Here is a 19,429-nt window from a genome sequence, read left to right on the forward strand (position 1 = left end):
CCGTTGTTATTGAGCTGATCTGGCCCATGCTTTCCAATCACTCCAGATCAGGTGCCAGCATCATGACCAACTCGGGCATTGAAGTCACCCAACAAGATGATTCTATCCCGAGGGGCCACTTTAACTAGCACCTGTGACAGGAGGTCATAGAAGGCATCTTACTCATTGGCCTTGCCTGCATCCCTCGACGGATGTTCGTCTTCTGTGGGGGCATAAGTAACCACGACCACCACTCCTCGCCTCCGGTTGATGGGAAGGCGAGCCCAAAGTAGCCTGGGGTTTACAGCTTCCCACACCTCACCGCCTCGCTCCCACGCCCCCTTCATTCTTTTGTTCAGAAGAAGAGCCACTCCCTGTTGTTTGGTATTCTCCTGCCCCGAGTAGAGGACTGTCCACCCCTCATGGTGGCAGGAGCCAGAGCCGGTCCACCGGACCTCCTGAATACCACAGAGATCCAGGCAGTACCATTCCAGCTCCCGACAGAGGAGTGGTAGCATCTCCTCCGCAGTGAGCGTTCGAACATTCCACGTGGCCATCCGTAGTGGCTTTTTGTTGTTCCTTGAGGAGCCCCGAGGGTAAAGATTGAATCTCCTGGCTCCGCCAAATGGGGGTTGGCCAGGAGACGTCATAGATGTCTGTCCCTCCAGGGCCTCCGGCACAAGCTTATTAGATATTTTTCACGTGGTTTTGTGGTAATTTATTGAAGGTGGAGGGGTTACCAGCCCCCCGCACACGTCCAGAGCCCCCATTTAGCCGCTGTGGTGGTTACAAACGCCTTGAGGGGAAAGGCCAATCGGAATTGGCCCTCCCCCCCCCACAGCACTCTCCACGACAATGTTGCCCGTCCGGAACCACGAGGTGGTGGGGGGTTGTTTTTGCCGGACACGCACACAGACACACACACACATATACACACAAACACACACAAACATACACACACAGACACACACCCACATAGAAACACGGACCAATACAGACACACACATACATACACACATAAATAGACACAGACATACACACACACACACAGAAACAGAGACCAACACAGACACACACAGACAAACAGACACACACAATCACCCAGACACACACAGAATCAAACACTAAACCATCCCCCATCCAACCAGAAAAATCCCCCATCTGAGGGCATCAACTGATTATTCCAGAAGCCACTCGGCCATCGTGAAGGCCATCGCAAACACAGGTGGCCGATATCACGTGGACATTTTACATTGGCGGAAATAATCTCAAATTTTCTCAAATAATCTCTCTGAAATAATCTCAAATAATCTCTCAAATGATCTCTCTCAAATAATCTCTCAAATGATCTCAAATAATCTCCAGTAATCTCTCTCAAATTATCTCAAGTAATTTCTCAAATAATTTTAAATAGTTTCTCTCAAATAATTTATCTCAAATTATCTCAAATAATCTTTCCAATGATCTCTCTCAAATAATCTCTGAAATAGTCTCAAATAATCTCTTTCAACTAATATCTCTCAAATTATCTCAAATAGTCTCCAATTATCTCTCTCAAATAATCTCTCAAATTCTCTCGAATCATCTCAAATAACCCCTCTCAATCTCTAACATGCGGCACCTCCCAATAGGCCCCCAGGCCTCTCCTTCTGCCTCCCCTTCCCCAGACCACAGGGAGCCCCTCCGCATTATCAAGGTCAAGCCGGAGGAGCTCGAAGTGCGAGGATGGGGCACCGCCGACCCCGCCGACCCCGCCGACCCCAACGGGTGGGGCTCTGACGCCCGTGGCCACGCCCCCGCCGGGTGGGGCCCTGACGCCCGTGGCCACGCCCCCGCCGTGACGCGCCACCGGGAGGAGACGCAGCGACCGCGCGGAGGCCGGGCGGGAGATGTGGCGGAGATCGAGGTCGAGGTGGAGGAGGAGGAGCGAGGTGGGCACCGTGGCTAGGGAGATGTTGACTACCTCGCCTGGTGTGCAGGAGGGCGTGGGTTCGATCCCGACCCTGACCATGCCTGCTGCTGTCTATTTGGAGTCTGCGTCTCTCTGACACTATACACTACACTACTATACTATACACCACACTACACACTACACTATACACTACACTACTATACACTACACTATACACTACACTATACACTACACTATACACTACACTACACGATACACTACACTACACACTACACTACTATACACTACACTATACACTACACTACACACTACACTACTATACACTATACACTACACACTACACTACTACACACTACTATACACTACACTATACACTACACACTACACTATACACTACATACTACACTACACTACACACTAAACTATACACTACACTACTATACACTACACTACACACTACACTACACACTACACTACACACTACACTACACACTACACACTACACTACACTATACACTACACTATACACTACACTATACACTACACACTAAACTATACACTACACTATACACTACACTATACACTACACTATACACTACACTATACACTACACTATACACTACACTATACACTACACTATACACTACACTATACACTACACTATACACTACACTATACACTACACTATACACTACACTATACACTACACTACTACACGATACTTTGCAACCCTCGCAGGGCGGCCGCGTCCCCCCAGGCCTCGGGCCAAGCGAGTCTTCCTCAGCCTCGGGCAGAAGATGGAGGTGCTGCGGGCGATGGCGTCTCCGGGCGGACGGCCGCTCCAGAGCATCGCCGCCGACTTCAACGTCGGCTACACCACGGTGCGGGACATCCGCGACAGCGCGCCCAAGATCGCGAGGCTCTTCGGCGAGCTGCAGGGCGCCGGGGCGGCGAGGCGCCGTGTGGCCGGCGGCCGCGGCACCGCCGCCCCGAGCGAGGCCGTCGACCGCGAGCTGCACGCCTGGCTCCTCGAGCGGCTCGCCAGGGGGCACCCCGTCAGCGGCCCCATGCTGTGCCACAAGGCCAGGGCCCTGCACCAGAGGCTCCGGGCCGCCGCCGCTGTTGTCGCTGGGGGAGGGGGCGGTGGAGGAGGTGGAGGAGGAGGGGGAGGAGGAGGAGGAGGGGGAGGAGGAGCGTCCGAAGAGCCTTTCGTGGCCAACCAGGGGTGGCTGCGCTCCTTCAAGGAGCGCCACGGCGTCCGCCGGCTCTCGGCGGCCGCCGGCGACGGGGCGCCCGGCGCCGACGCGGAGGCCGCCGGGGCCTACGCGGCGCGCTTCCGGGCCCTGGTGGAGGCCCGGGGCCTGGGCCCGTCGCAGGTGTACGACGCAGACGAGACGGGCCTCCTGTGGAAGGCGCCGCCCCCCAAGGTCCTTGCCCGCCGGGGCGGCGGCGCCGGCGGGCGCAAGGGGCGCCTCGCCCTCCTGGCCTGCGCGAACGCTTCGGGCACGCACCGCCTGAGGCTCGCCTGCGTGGGCGAGTCGCGGCGGCCGCGGGCCCCGAGGGACGCGGCCGCGGCCCCCCTGCCGCCCGTCCGCTACTACGGGCGGCGGGGGGCGCGGCTGGACGGCGCCACGCTCGGCCGCTGGTTCTTCGGCCGCTTCGTGCCCGAGGTCCGCCGGCGCCTCCGCCGTCGGGGCCTCCCCGAGCGCGCCCTCCTCCTCCTCCTCGACGACGGCCGGGCCGGGCGGGCCCCGCTGCGCACCGCCGACGGGGCCTTCGCCGCCGAGCTCCTGCCGCCGGGCGTCGCCCCGCCGATGCGCCGGGGCGGGGCGCTGGCGCTGCTCAAGCGGCGGTACCGGAGGGACCTGCTGGGGAAGCTGCGCGCGGCGGCCGCGGCCGCGGTCGCCGGCGACGGCGGCCGCGGCGGGGACCCCCGCGATGTCGCCGGCCGCTTCTGGGGCGGCCTCACGGTCGGGGACGCCCTCGTCGGCGTCGCCGCCGCCTGGCGCTCGCTGCGGAGCGACGGCCTCCGGCGCTGCTGGCGGGCGCTGTGGCCGGACGGGTTCCACGACCCTCCGGCTCCGCCCGCTGCCGCCGCCGCGTCGGAGGCGCGGGGGGGCGGAGACGGCGGCGGAGACGTTAGAGATGACTACGGCGGAGACGTTAGAGACGACTACAGCGGAGACGTTATAGACGGTGGCGGAGACGACTACGGCGGAGACGTTAGAGACGACGACGGAGACGTTATAGACGGTGGCGGAGACGTTAGAGACAGTGGCGGAGACGTTAGAGATGACTACGGCGGAGACGTTAGAGATGGCGGGGGAGACGACTACAGCGGAGACGTTAGAGATGACTACGGCGGAGACGTTAGAGATGGCGGGGGAGACGACTACAGCGGAGACGTTAGAGACGACTACGACGGGGGAGACGACTACGGCGGAGACCGGTCCCAGGCTGCGGAGCTCGGGCGTTTGGCCCTCGAATGCCTGGAGCTCCTCCGCGCCGTGCCGGGCTGCGACGGCGCCAGCCTCGAGGACGTCACCGATTGGCTCTCGTCGAGGGACTCGTCGGTCCGCGCGTGGCACGAGCGGACCGACGACGAGGAGGAGGATGAGGAGGATGAGGAGGATGAGGATGAGGAGGAGCTGACCGACGGAGGCCACGGAGGCCCCGCGGCGGCGTGGAGGCGCGTGGCGGCCACGAGGGCCTGCGACACTCTCCTCGACTACCTGGACAAGGATCCGCTGCCCGAGTTGGAGCAGAGGAAGCTCCTCCTGCAGATCATGCGGAACGAGATTCAGCAGACGCCAAGCGCCGCCAACGGCGTTTAGCGGGGACGGGGCCCCCGGGGCCTGGCCCCGGTGGATCGTGGGTCAGAGATGGCCGGGCCTGAAACGAGGCTCAAAAGAAAGCTGCCTCTGGTGTGGACCAATCAGTTTCAAAGGCAATGCATCATCATCGTGTACTACCAGAGTGTGTGTGTAGTGTGTAGCGTATAGTGTAGTGTATAGTGTAGTGTATGGTGTAGTGTATAGTGTAGTGTAATAGTGTATAGTGTAGTGTGTAGTGTATAGTGTAGTGTATGGTGTAGTGTATAGTGTAGTGTATAGTGTGGAGTGTATAGTGTGTGGTGTATAGTGTATAGTGTGTGGTGTATAGTGTATAGTGTGTGGTGTATAGTATAGTAGTGTATAGTGTAGTGTATAGTGTAGTGTTGTGTGAAGCATAGTGTATAGCGTAGTGTAGAGTGTAGTGTAGTGTATAGTGTAGTGTATAGTGTGTAGTATATAGTGTAGTGTATAGTGTAGTGATAAGCGTAGTGTATAGTGTAGTGTATAGCGTAGTGTATAGTGTAGTGTAGTCTGTAGTGTAGTGTATAGTGTAGTGTAGCATATAGTGTAGTGTATAGTGTAGTGATAAGTGTAGTGATAAGCATAGTGTATAGCGTTGTGTATAGTGTAGTGTATAGCGTAGTGTAGAGTGTAGTGTAGAGTGTAGTGTAGTAGTGTACAGTATAGTATATAGTGTAGTGTATAGTGTAGTGTATATTGTAGTATATAGTGTATTGTATAGTGTAGTGTATAGTGTAGTGTATAGTGTAGTGTATAGTGTGTAGTGTATAGTGTAGTGTATAGTGTAATGTATAGTGTAGTGTATAGTGTGTAGTGTATCGTGTAGTGTAGTGTATAGTGTAGTATATAGTGTAGTGTAGGGTGTAGTGAAGTATAGTGTAGTGTATAGTGTAGTGTATAGTGTAATATATAGTGTAGTGTATAGTGTAGTGTAGAGTGTAGTGAAGTAGTGTATAGTGTAGTGTATAGTGTAGTGTATAGTGTAGTAGTGGAGTGTTTTTTGTTTGCATGTTCACCACAAAGTACCGTTTGTGGCTAATGTAGTAACTTAATTCCATGCAACAGGTTTCTGTTTGGTGATTTAACATCATAATATAACTCGTGTTGTATTACCGCCAGAAAGGGTCAAACCACTGAACACATTGAGGCATTGGCAAGGGTGGGGGGAGGGGAGTCCCCATGATGTACCTGTCATGGCCGTTTGGAAAATAAACATGCTCCAAATCGCTGTAAACCATCGTCATTGTAGCAGTGTGCTGCTGCTGTGGTTCAAAGTTGCACATTTTGACGTGACGTCATATTCCCCCCCCCCTCCTCGTCACATATCGTCACTAATGTCTGACCCTCCCCACCCACCCCTAGGTGCGTGACGTCATTCATGGGCGGCCTCTAAACTTATTTCTTTCGGTAAAGTCACCACCACGTAGAATGAGATTAAAATAATAAAATAAAACTATAAAATTCTCACGACGTTTCGGCCACAACACAGGTTTGTTCCTTTCACCTGAAGAAGGCCACTTGTGTTGTGGCCGAAACGTCGCGAGAATTTTATTGTGTTATTTTATTATTTTATTCTCATTCTACGTGGTGGTGACTTTACCGAAAGAACCAAAGAAGATGAATCCCTGCAGTCACGAAAGGTTTAAATCGACAATTTACCAGCCCCTAAACTGTAACAAGATACAGCCCACTACGTCATCGTGACAACCCCTTTGTCTAAATGTGACGGTGAACTTTAGCCACGGCTACTCTACATGTGGCCTGTCTCGTTGCATTCGTTGCGATATATCGTAGTATCGCCATATCGCACGATATATCGTGGTATCGTCATATCGTGCGATATATCGTAGTATCGTCACGCACGCTATATCGTAGTATCGTCATATCGCACGATATATCGTAGTATCGTCACGCACGATATATGGTAGTATCGCCACACCGCACGATATATCGTAGTATCGTCATATCGCACGATATATCGTAGTATCGTCACATCGCACGATATATCGTAGTATCGTCATCGCACGATATATCTTAGTATCGTCACATCGCACGATATATTGCAGTATCGTCACATCGCACGATATATCGTAGTATCGTCACAGCTCACGATATATCGTAGTATCGCCACGTACGATATATCGTAGTATCGTCATATCGTACGATATATCGTAATAGCGTCATATCGCACGATATATCGTAGTATCGTCATATCGCACGATATATCGTAGTATCGTCATATCGCACGATATATCGTAATATCGTCATATCGCACGATATATCGTAGTATCGTCATATCGCACGATATATCGTAGTATCGTCATATCGCACGATATATCGTAGTATCGCCACGTACGATATATCGTAGTATCGTCATATCGTACGATATATCGTAATAGCGTCATATCGCACGATATATCGTAGTATCGTCACATCGCACGATATATCGTAGTATCGTCATATCGCACGATATATCGTAATATCGTCATATCGCACGATATATCGTAGTATCGTCATATCGCACGATATATCGTAGTATCGTCATATCGCACGATATATCGTAGTATCGTCATATCGCACGATATATCGTAGTATCGTCATATCGCACGATATATCGTAGTATCGTCATATCGCACGATATATCGTAGTATCGTCATATCGCACGATATATCGTAGTATCGTCATATCGCACGATATATCGTAGTATCGTCATATCGCACGATATATCGTAGTATCGTCATATCGCACGATATATCGTAGTATCGTCACGCACGATATATCGTAGTATCGTCATATCGCGCGATATATCGTAGTATCGTCACATCTCACGATATATCGTAGTATCGTCATATCGCGCGATATATCGTAGTATCGTCATATCGCACGATATATCGTAGTATCGCCACACCGCACGATATATCGTAGTATCGTCATATCGCACGATATATCGTAGTATCGTCATATCGCACGATATATTGTAGTATCGCCACGTACGATATATCGTAGTATCGTCACGTACGATATATCGTAGTATCGTCACATCGTACGATATATCGTAGTATCGTCACATCGCACGTTATATCGTAGTATCGTCACATCTCACGATATATCGTAGTATCGCCACTTACGATATATCGTAGTATCGCCATATTGCACGATATATCGTAATATCGTCATATCGTGCGATATATCGTAGTATCGTCACGTTTGATATATCGCAGTATCGTCACATCTCACGATATATCGTAGTATCGACATATCGTGCGATATATCGTAGTATCGTCACATCTCACGATATATCGTAGTATCGTCATATCGTGCGATATATCGCAGCGTCGTTATAATCGTGCTATGTATCTCGGCATCGGGTACGATCCCGCGATATATCGGAGTATCGTCATATCGCGCACATGTATCGTACGATACATATCGTGGTATCGTATGATACATATCGTGGTATCGTACGATACATATCGTGGTATCGTACGATATATATCGTGGTATCGTACGATACATATCGTGGTATCGTACGATACATATCGTGGTATCGTACGATATATATCGTGGTATCGTACGACATATATCGTGGTATCGTACGATATATATCGTGATATCGTACGATACATAACGTAGTATCGTACGATATATATCGTGTATCGTACGATATATATCGTAGTATCGTACGATATATATCGTGGTATCGTACGATACATATCGTAGTATCGTACGATATATATCGTGTATCGTATGATATATATCGTAGTATCGTACGATATATCGTGGTATCGTACGATATATATCGTGGTATCGTACAATATATATATCGTAGTATCGTACGATATATATCGTAGTATCGTATGATATATCGTAGTATCGTACGATATATAGTAGTATCGTACGATATATATCGTGGTATCGTACGATACATATCGTAGTATCGTAGTATCGTACGATATATAGTAGTATCGTACGATATATATCGTGGTATCGTACAATATATATCGTAGTATCGTACGATATATATCGTAGTATCGTACGATATATATCGTAGTATCGTACGATATATATCGTGGTATCGTACGATACATATCGTAGTATCGTACGATATATACAGTAGTATCGTACGATACATATCGTGGTATCGTACGATATATATTGTGGTATCGTACGATATATATCGTAGTATCGTACGATATATATCGTGGTATCGTACGATATATATCGTGGTGTTGCGATAATCGTGAGCCAGACACGAGGACCCGGATCCACGAGGACCCGGTTCCCTCCCCCCTCCTCCTGGGAGACTTCAAACAACAAAACTCGTCCAGACACAGCGAGGGCGGAGAGAGACGAGGTGGTGAGGAGGAGACGAGGTGGTGAGGAGGTGGTGAGGAGGTGGTGAGGAGGTGGTGAGGAGGTGGTGAGGAGGAGAAGGAGGAGACGAGGTGGTGAGGAGGTGGTGAGGAGGTGAAGAGCACGACGAAGTGGTGAGGAGAGGACGAGGTGGTGAGGAGGGAACGAGGTGGTGAGGACGAGACGAGGTGGTGAGGAGGGGACGAGGTGGTGAGGAGGGAACGAGGTGGTGAGGAGGAGCAGGAGGAGAGTGAAGAGATTGCGGCGAGGAGCACAGCGAGCCCCAGGGAGCAGCAGCAGCAGCGTGGTGGTGGTGGTGGGGCGAAGACTAAAAGAGGTACGAGGTGGAGAAGAAGACGACGACGAGGAGACGACGAGGAGGAGGAGGGGAGGAGGTCCTCGTGCTACCATGGTCAACCATCTCCACCTCCTCCCGGTCGTGTCGCTTCTTCTGTCGGTGCTCGCCGTGGAGTGCTCCGTGAACATCTTCATGAGCGAAGACGAGGTGAAGAAGCTGTTGGGTGAGTCGCCGCCTCCACCTCATCATCGTCTTCTTCATCATCATCGTCTTCATCATCATCGTCTTCATCATCATCATCGTCTTCGTCGTCATCATCATCAGGCCCGCCTCGTTAATCACCGTCCCCGCTATTCGGGCCGCTACGTAGGCCGCGATGAGACCACGGCGCTCGGATAGCGCCTCGTGCCGGGCAGGGCGCGCCTCGGCCGGTAGGGGCCGGAACGCCGAGCCGGGGTCTCAAAGTCGCGGTTCTGTGCGTGCGTCTGTGCGCGTGTGTACACCCCGGTGGGTCTTCGCGATTATTTTTAATGTTGTGTTTTGTTTATGGGGTTTACATTTAGTTGTTGTTGTTGCGGGTTGTTCGTCTTGCCTCTGTGAGCGCGCCGTGCGTGGCTGTGTGTGCGACTCGGTCTCCCCTAGGTCGACTCAGCCTCAAATTAGTACCCGGGGCGGTGCGTAGTAAACATCGCCACTGGGGAGACAAAGGCGGCCGGGCGTGGTGCTGGCCACCCACCCCCTCGTGTGCCGTGCCGGCCTTCATAACTGCTGCTGCTACTCGCTAACAGCACTTGCCCCTACAGCCTGTCAAGGCTACACGGGGGACATTTGTCTTTGTTTTCACGTGTGCACGTAGATATGTGTAGACATTGTGCGTGTACGTGTCTGTATACGTGTAGTACGTGTGTGTGTACTTGTGTGTACCTGTGCGTGTATTTACGTATGTGTATGTGTACTTGTGTGTGTACCTGTGTGTGTACCTGTGTGTGTATTTGTGTATGTATGTACCTGTTTGTGTGTGTCTACCTGTTTGTGTGTGTGTACCTGTGTGTGTATTCGTGTGTATTCGTGTGTACCTGTGTGTGTGTGTGTACCTGTGTGTGTGTACCTGTGTGTGTATTCGTGTGTACCTGTGCGTGTGTTCGCATGTGTGTGTATGTACCTGTGTGTGTGTACCTATTTGTGTGTGTGTACCTGTGTGTGTATTCGTGTGTACCTGTGTGTGTCTGTGTGTGTATTCGTGTGTGTGTGCATTCGTGTGTTTATTCCTGTGTGTGTACTTCTGTGTGTGTTCGTGTGTGTGTATCCAGCTTTAAATGTGTACCTGTTACGGTGCGTAGTAAACATCGCCACTGGGGAGACAAAGGCGGCCGGGCGTGGTGCTGGCCACCCACCCCTTCGTGTGCCGTGCCGGCCTTCATAGGTGGTGCTACTCGCTAACATCACCTGCCCCAACAGTCTGTTAAGGCTACACGGGGGATCTTTGTCTTTGTTTCGATGGTGATGATGTGGTGCTGGGGTTGCTGACGATGGTGGTGATCGTGGTGGTGATATTGATGGATCTCTCTCTCTCTGCCTTGTGTCTAAAGGAACCAGCGAGACGTGTCTGCCTTTAATATCATTTATTAGCTCTTCAAGGGCGAGTGAGAGAGGTCTCGCTGAGACTAAAAATAAACTATACGAGGCTTTGACCTTGCGTTTAAATAAGTGCGGGTGAAAACGGCCAATACTTGGATTGCCCCCACACAACGCAACATCGACGCCTGTAGACTTACATAGAGACCCAAAGAGGCTCTCTGAGCCAGTAGACTTGTTACCCCAAAGATTAGCGCTTGAACACACACACACACGGGCTCACGGACTTGCGCAGAGACCCATAGACTCATGTTCAGACCCATAGACTCACACAGAGACCCATAGCATAGAACTTGACACCCATAGAACTTGCACAGAGACCCATAGAACTTGCACAGTGACCCATAGAACTTGCACAGAGACCCATAGAACTTGCACAGTGACCCATAGAACTTGCACAGAGACCCATGGAACTTGCACAGAGACCCATGGAACTTGCACAGAGACCCATAGAACTTGCACAGTGACACATAGAACTTGCACAGAGACCCATAAAACTTGCACAGAGACCCATAGAACTTGCACAGAGACCCATAGAACTTGCACAGAGACCCATAGAACTTGCACAGAGACCCATAGAACTTGCACAGAGACCCATAGAACTTGCACAGAGACCCATAGAACTTGCACAGAGACCCATAGAACTTGCACAGAGACCCATAGAACTTGCCACCCATACAACTTGCACAGAGACCCACAGAACTTGCCACCCATAGAACTTGCACAGAGACCCATAGAACTTGCACAGAGACCCATAGAACTTGCCACCCATAGAACTTGCACAGAGACCCATAGAACTTGCCCCCCATAGAACTTGCACAGAGACCCATAGAACTTGCCACCCATAGAACTTGCACAGTGACCCATAGAACTTGCACAATGACCCATAGAACTTGCACAGAGACCCATAGAACTTGCACAGAGACCCATAGAACTTGCACAGAGACCCATAGAACTTGACACCCATAGAACTTGCACAGAGACCCATAGAACTTGCACAGTGACCCATAGAACTTGCCCAGAGACCCATAGAACTTGACACCCATAGAACTTGCACAGAGACCCATAGAACTTGCACAGAGACCCATAGAACTCACACAGAGACCCATAGAACTCACACAGAGACCCATAGAACTTGCACAGTGACCCATAGAACTTGCCACCCATAGAACTTGTGCAGTGACCCATAGAACTTGCACAGAGACCCATAGAACTTGCACAGAGACCCATCGAACTTGCACAGTGACCCGTAGAACTTGCACAGAGACCCATAGAACTTGCACAGAGACCCATAGAACTTGCACAGTGACCAATAGAACTTGCACAGAGACCCATAGAACTTGCACAGAGACCCATAGAACTTGCACAGAGACCCATAGAACTTGCACAGAGACCCATAGAACTCACACAGAGACCCATAGAACTTGCCACCCATAGAACTTGCACAGAGACCCATAGAACTTGCACAGAGACCCATAGAACTTGCCCAGAGACCCATAGAACTTGACACCCATAGAACTTGCACAGAGACCCATAGAACTTGCACAGAGACCCATAGAACTCACACAGAGACCCATAGAACTCACACAGAGACCCATAGAACTTGCACAGTGACCCATAGAACTTGCCACCCATAGAACTTGTGCAGTGACCCATAGAACTTGCACAGAGACCCATAGAACTTGCACAGAGACCCATCGAACTTGCACAGTGACCCGTAGAACTTGCACAGAGACCCATAGAACTTGCACAGAGACCCATAGAACTTGCACAGTGACCAATAGAACTTGCACAGAGACCCATAGAACTTGCACAGAGACCCATAGAACTTGCACAGAGACCCATAGAACTTGCACAGAGACCCATAGAACTCACACAGAGACCTATAGAACTTGCCACCCATAGAACTTGCACAGAGACCCATAGAACTTGCACAGAGACCCATAGAACTCGCACAGAGACCCATAGAACTTGCCACCCATAGAACTTGCACAGAGACCCATAGAACTTGCACAGAGACCCATAGAACTTGTACAGAGACCCATAGAACTTGCCACCCACAGAATTTGCACAGTGACCCATAGAACTTGCACAGTGGCATTAACTCACAGATAAACGCAAATACGTGTGCATAGATCCTAGACTTGTACACTCACTCAAAAGGCAAAGATACCCATTATAGCCTGAACAAATTGTTCCGGAAAGTGCTGTTAGCAAGCACTTATGAAGGCCGGCACAGCATACGAGGGGGTGGGTGGCCAGCACCACGCCCGGCCGCCTTTGTCTCCCCAGCGGCGATGTTTACACACCGCACCAGGTACTCATTTGAGGCCTTGACCAACAGGAGCCCCAGGACCAGTTCAGATAATCGTCACTGGTGCTGGTGCCCTTGAGCAGGTATCGAACTCTTGTTCCTGGGTTCGTAGCGCAGCGTAGTGCGAACCCCTGCACGCGGAGAGAGGTTTCGGCTAGCACAGGTTCCAACAGACTCACACAGGGACCCGCAGATTTGCTCAAATACCCCATACACTCAGTGAGACACAGGCTTGCACAGGTACCCATAGGCAATGTTAACTGCCTCGCCTGGTATGCAGGAGCTTGTGGTTTCCATCCCGACCCTGTGACGCATTCTGTCTGGAATGCTCTTCCGAATATGAGGTTGGCCACTGGGAGCTGCGATGCACTTTTAAATCATCATCTAAGCTTGACAAACTCGTGTCTTTAGAACTGCTTGTTGTGTTTAGTGTTGTCCCCCCCACAACCTCCAATTGGCGTGGTTGGTTACGTGCCGGTGGTGCGAAAGAATTCTAGATTTGAAGCTTTCGTGACTGCAAGGATCCATACTCTTTGGTTCTGTTCGGTAAAGTCACGTCTTTTACCTACGCGACTTTACCGAATAGAACCAAAGAGTATGGTGCGAAAGAAGTTCAGCGTGCGTGCGTAGAGCAATCCGCAAAACTGTGATTGTGTCTGCAGGGCACTTTAAGTGATGCCGTGAATCATAATTTTCATCGCACCAGCTACCAGGTACCTTCATCCTGCGTGCAGAGGATTTTTATTCCGCAAAGTGTGGCGGGCTGACTTAGCGGAACGACGCGAGTGCAAGAGGTGATCCGGGTCGCATCGACAAGATGAAAAAACTAAGTAAATCCACAAGAGGATTTTTTGGTTTAGATCTCGTCAATATAATTGTCGTTGAACCCGCCAACACCCGGGTGATATTGGTCACGAATGCCTACGTGTTGTAGCTGAATAAAGTTCTGGAATGCCGCAGATGGGAACGGGAGAAAAGAGAATGACCGTTGTCGCAGGACAGATCAACTGCGTAGCGCAAACGTCGACCAATATATAAATGAACTGAAAAAAGTTGACTCCTCAACTGCGTTAACCACGGCCATGGAATTGAACGCGTAGCTGCTGAAGTTAGTGGCGCGGTGAGCAATGCCACTGTGTCCCCTTCACCACTCCTCCCTGGCGTTCGTTCATTCGTACCGATTGACTGCACAAAATGTGAAAAATCGGTCACTGGGTAAAACCCGGTAAGCATTTTTTTGGTGTGAAATCGGAGCGTTAATTTTCGTTGCCCTCCCGCACCGCCGATTATCACGGTTGGCTACGTACGATGTGAAAGAAGTTCAACGTCGAGCACCTATTGGGTCGAGGCTCAAAAGAAAGCCGTCTCTTGGTGTGGACCAATCAGCTTCAAGGACAATGCATGTATTATCATAGTATGTTTTTTTGTTTGCATTTTGACTGCAGGTATTGTGCTTAATGCAGTAACATGAATCCTCGTAAAAAGGTTTCAGTTTTGTTGCCAGAAAAAAGGGGAAAACCCCTATTATTACATTAAGGTCAACGTACATAGCACGGTTGGCTACGTACGGTGCTTGCTAACAGCACTTGCCCCAACAGCCTGTTTAGGCTACACGGGAGATCTTCGTCACTTGTTGTCAATTCCTCGTGGCTCAATGCTGGTGGCAGGTGCTCGCCATTTGCTGCACTGGTTGAAACCCGGCAGGCCATGTCCTGGTTTTCCAATGAGAGTGGTGGGCCATTGTAAAGTATCAAGTAAAATATACTGTTTTTATTTGACCAGGTAAGGCCCCGCAGCAGTATGTTAATACTATACGGGGGGGATCGTTGTTTTTGGTGGTGTGGTGAGATGATAGTGGTAGTAGTGGATGTGGTGGTGCGGTGTTGGTGGCATAGCGGTGGCGGTGGTACAGTAATGGTGTTGTATGTACGTTGAACTTCTTTCGAACCGTTCGTAGCTAACTTTGCTAATATGGAGGTACGGGGGGACGGACAACAATACTATGCACAAAGAGCCGTTTTAAAGAAGCGAGTTTGTCATTCTAGATGGTGATTCAAAAGTGTGTAGCTCCAGTTACTTCCTAATATCGGAAGGAAGAGCGTTCCAGGCGGCCGCAGAAGCGCGTCTAAAAGTGCCGTGCAGTGCAGTGGCCGTCTTGAACTAAACTACTCAACTGTTTTTTAAACATTTTTTTTACCTGATAAGGGTCCTGCTGAGCTTCAGAAGCGATCCGGCCATCACAAATGATAGCTCAACCAAGAGGTGGCTTGTCGCCATCGTCGTCGTCGTGCGGACATTTATAGCGGCAGCCAAAAACCAAAACCGCGTGATGTTTATTCTAAATGGGGGAAAACCGGAGGACCCGGAGAAATATCCACACCACCACGGGGAGAGAGAGAGAGATGCAAACTACAAATATACAGCAGCAGGCGTCAGGGTCAGGATCAGGATCGAACCCCACGACCTCCTGCATACCAGGCGAGGTAGTTGACAGCTACCTAGCCAGCCGTGGCTGCATTGTGTGCCAGCATCGGTCCTCCAAACGTCACGAATTTGAAAGAAAAAAGAACGGGCGCGAGTTACTCAAACGGGATCGCACGCGGCAGCGCCGTCGGCCCCCCTCCCTGGCTGATGCCACTGCAGGCCGATCGCCCGCCGTTGTCAGAGTTTCTGGGGCGCCGATACCAGTACACGCCAAACTACCGTGGCGGTGAAATCGGGCGGAAGTGGCGGGAGACGTTGGTTTTGAGACCCGCCGCGGGCCGTGCCGCCGGAGAGCGAAGGTGCCGCGCTGGAGCCCCGGCGCCGGCGGCGTGGGCGGCGGATTGAAGCGTTTAGAGAGGGCGAGGCGACGTTGGGGCTTGGTGCAATTACACACGGCGGGGCGGGGGGGGGGGCAGGAAGAGATGGCCATCCGAGACTGTCGATGGTGCCGATTGGCGACGAGCGAGGGGGCGAGCGATTTGAGCGGGCGGGGGATTCAGCGAGTGAGTGGGCTCACAGGCAACGCCGTCGCGAGCACGAGCTTGCGAACAGATGGGAGCTGCGGGTGTCTCCGGTGACTTACGTGGTGGTGGAGCGGTGGTGGTGGAGCGGTGGTGGTGGTGGAGCGGTGGTGGGGGGAGCGGTGGTGCGGGAGCGGTGGTGGGGGAGCGGTGGTGGTGGTGGAGCGGTGGTGGTGGGAGCGGTGGTGGGGGGAGCGGTGGTGGGGGAGCGGTGGTGGTGGGGGGAGCGGTGGTGGTGGGGAGCGGTGGTGGTGGGGAGCGGTGGTGGGTGGAGCAGTGGTGGGGGGAGCAGTGGTGGGGGGAGCGGTGGTGGGGGAGCGGTGGTGGGGGAGCGGTGGTGGGGGAGCGGTGGTGGGGGAGCGGTGGTGGGGGAGCGGTGGTGGTGGTGGAGCGGTGGTGGTGGTGGAGCGGTGGTGGGGGAGCGATGGTGGGGGGGGGAGCGGTGGTGGTGGAGCGGTGCCATCCCATTGGCCCGGCTCTCGGCCTTTCATCCGTTTTGTGTGCCTCTCATCATTATCGGGGAATCAAGTTTAACCGCATCTCCTAGAGCCACGAAACTCTCCCCCCCCCCCGCGGAGCGAACACACCCGGGAGATGCAGCCGGTAGGTCATAAAAAAAGTGAAGCGTGTTGGGGGGGGCCCGTGGGCGAGACGTTTGGAGAGGCTGTGGGTCGAGCTGATGACCCGTCTCATCGTCCGCTCGTCGCTCGGGGCAGGGCCTGGGTGGGGGGGGGGCAGAGCGTTTGGTGCGCACCCCGGCGGGGTCACCGGTCTCGTTTCGGGGGTCTCGTCACCGGTGAGGAGGCGCTCGCCGTGATGGAAGCGCGCCGCCGGTGCCGTCACGGAAGGAGCAACCGTGGCCGGGCCGACTCCGGCCGTGGCTTCTGGGCCCGGCCGTCGAACGAAGACGGAGGCCGCCGCGCCATCGCCGCGCTGGCGCTTCCGGACGCGCTTCTGCGGCCGTCTGGAACGCTCTCGCCTTCCGATGTTGTCGGTAGCCTCTGGAGCTGCGCGCTTTTAAAATTGTCGTCGAGATTGACGAACTGATTTTTTTTTAGAACTGCTGTTTTTGTGTTTAGGTTGTTGTTGTCCTTCCCCTCCACCCCTCCTCCTGCACCGCCAGTTAGCGCGGTTTGCGACGTATGTACGTACACGTGTTTCAAATGATGTTAGTATCTTCCTGTATTGTTTAAATATTACAAAGTACGTTTTTTGGGTGAAAAGGGGGGGGGGGGGGTTAACTTTCGATGCTGTCGGACCGAATCAAGCCTTTGAGCGAGCATTACCGAGACTCGCTTGATGACCACATCGCTTGGCAATCGGTCCCGTGGAACCAATCACCCTCGTTAAGAGGAGGAGGATGAGGTTATCCAGGACAAAGACAAAGATCCCCCGTGTAGCCTTAACAGACTGTAGGGGCAAGTGCTGTTAGCGAGCACCTATGAAGGCCGGAACGGTACACGAGGGGGTGGGTGGCCAGCACCACGCCCGGCCGCCTTTGTCTCCCTAGTGGCGATGTTTACGACACACCGCACCAAGTACTCATTTGAGGCTGAGTCGACCTAGGGGAGGCCGGGACCGGTTCAGATAATCGTCACTGGTGTTGGCCGTGAGCGGGAATCGAACCCGGGTCGCCAGGTTAATAGCGCAGTGCGCTAACCGCTACACTACCGCTCCCCAGGACAAAGACAAAGACAAAGATCCCCCATATAGCCTGAACAGACTGTAGGGGCAAGTGCTGTTAGCGAGCACCTATGAAGGCCGGAACGGTACACGAGGGGGTGGGTGGCCAGCACCACGCCCGACCGCCTTTGTCTCCCCAGTGGCAATGTTTACACACCGCACCAGGTACTCATTTGAGGCTGAGTCGACCTAGGGGAGGCCCGGGACCGGTTCAGATAATCGTCACTGGTGTTGCCCGTGAGCGGGAATCGAACCCGGGTCGCCAGGTTCATAGCGCAGCGCGCTAACCGCTACACTATCGCTCCCCCAGGACACACACACACACCTACACACACACCTACACACACACACACCTACACACACACCTACACACACACACACCTACACACACACACACCTACACACACACACCTACACACACACACCTACACACACCTACACACACACACGCGCGTGCTGTAACGGACTAAGAGGCCAGAGGAGGTGCGATTGAGGAGGCTTTGAGCGGTGTGTGCTGCTCGCCCTCGTTAGCTCCTGCCGATATGTGAAGCGGCAGCTTCGACCAAATCATTTGTTCCACTTGCGTGTTGGTCTCCTCTAAGTCGACTCAGCCTCAAACGAGTACCTGGTGCGGTGTGTAAACATCGCCAAAGGGGAGACAAAGGCGGCCGGGCGTGGCGTTGGCTACCCCACCACCACCTCGTGTGCCGTTCCGACCTGAGGTGCCACTCGCTAACGGCACTTGCCCCAACAGTCTGTTCAGGCTATACGGGGGGAGCTTTGTTTTTTTTGGGGAGCTGTAGTGCCGTGGGTAAGCGCTGCCCGGCGACCCGGGTTCGATTCCTGCTCACGGACACAAACACCGGTCGAGTCAGTCTCAAACGAGCACCTGGCGCGGTGTGCAGTAGAGCGTCGCCACCGGGGAGACAAAGGCGGCCGGGCGTGGTGCTTACCACCCGCTCCCCTCGTCGCTCTCACAGCACTTGCCACGATCGCTTGTTAAAGGTTATTTATACGGGGGGATCTTTGTCTTCATCTTAGTTTGCTGTGTAGGAAAGCGGTGGGCAGGAGTGGGTTTGTGCTCCCTGCCGAGTTGGGTTTACCCGGTGCGGTGTGTTTAGTACTCGAGTCGGGGAGACAAAGGCGGCCGGGCGTGGCGCTGGCCGAGTGCGCCGTGCCGGCTTTAATAGGCGCTCGCTTACGGCACTTGCCCCGGCAAATCTGCTTGACTATAGAGGGGTTTGGGGAATCTTTGTCTTTGTGTGTACACACAGCGATTGTCTTTTGTGTACACACAGCTGTTGTGTTTGTGTGTACACACAGCGGTTGTGTTTGTGTGTACACACAGCGGTTGTGTTTGTGTGTACACAGCTGTTGTCTTTGTGTGTACACACT

At 52.5% G+C, this 19,429-nt stretch overlaps 1 protein-coding gene across 1 annotated transcript in view; it reads left to right on the plus strand.

Annotated features, from left to right (window-relative positions):
• The first annotated feature begins 8,984 nt into the window (after positions 1 to 8,984).
• RYK (receptor like tyrosine kinase) overlaps positions 8,985 to 19,429 on the plus strand; it is a 73,421-nt gene continuing 62,976 nt past the window's right edge. Inside the window, exon 1 of the mRNA XM_032980276.2 lies at positions 8,985 to 9,620. Coding sequence (XP_032836167.1) covers positions 9,509 to 9,620 — 112 coding nt within the window. The 5' untranslated portion in view covers positions 8,985 to 9,508. The remainder of the gene's footprint in view (positions 9,621 to 19,429) is intronic.

The sequence above is a fragment of the Petromyzon marinus genome, chromosome 64, assembly GCF_048934315.1.
Source record: "Petromyzon marinus isolate PM22_M1 ecotype Great Lakes invasive population chromosome 64, UKy_Petmar_22M1.pri1.0, whole genome shotgun sequence".
NCBI classification, from domain to species: Eukaryota; Metazoa; Chordata; class Hyperoartia; order Petromyzontiformes; family Petromyzontidae; genus Petromyzon; species Petromyzon marinus.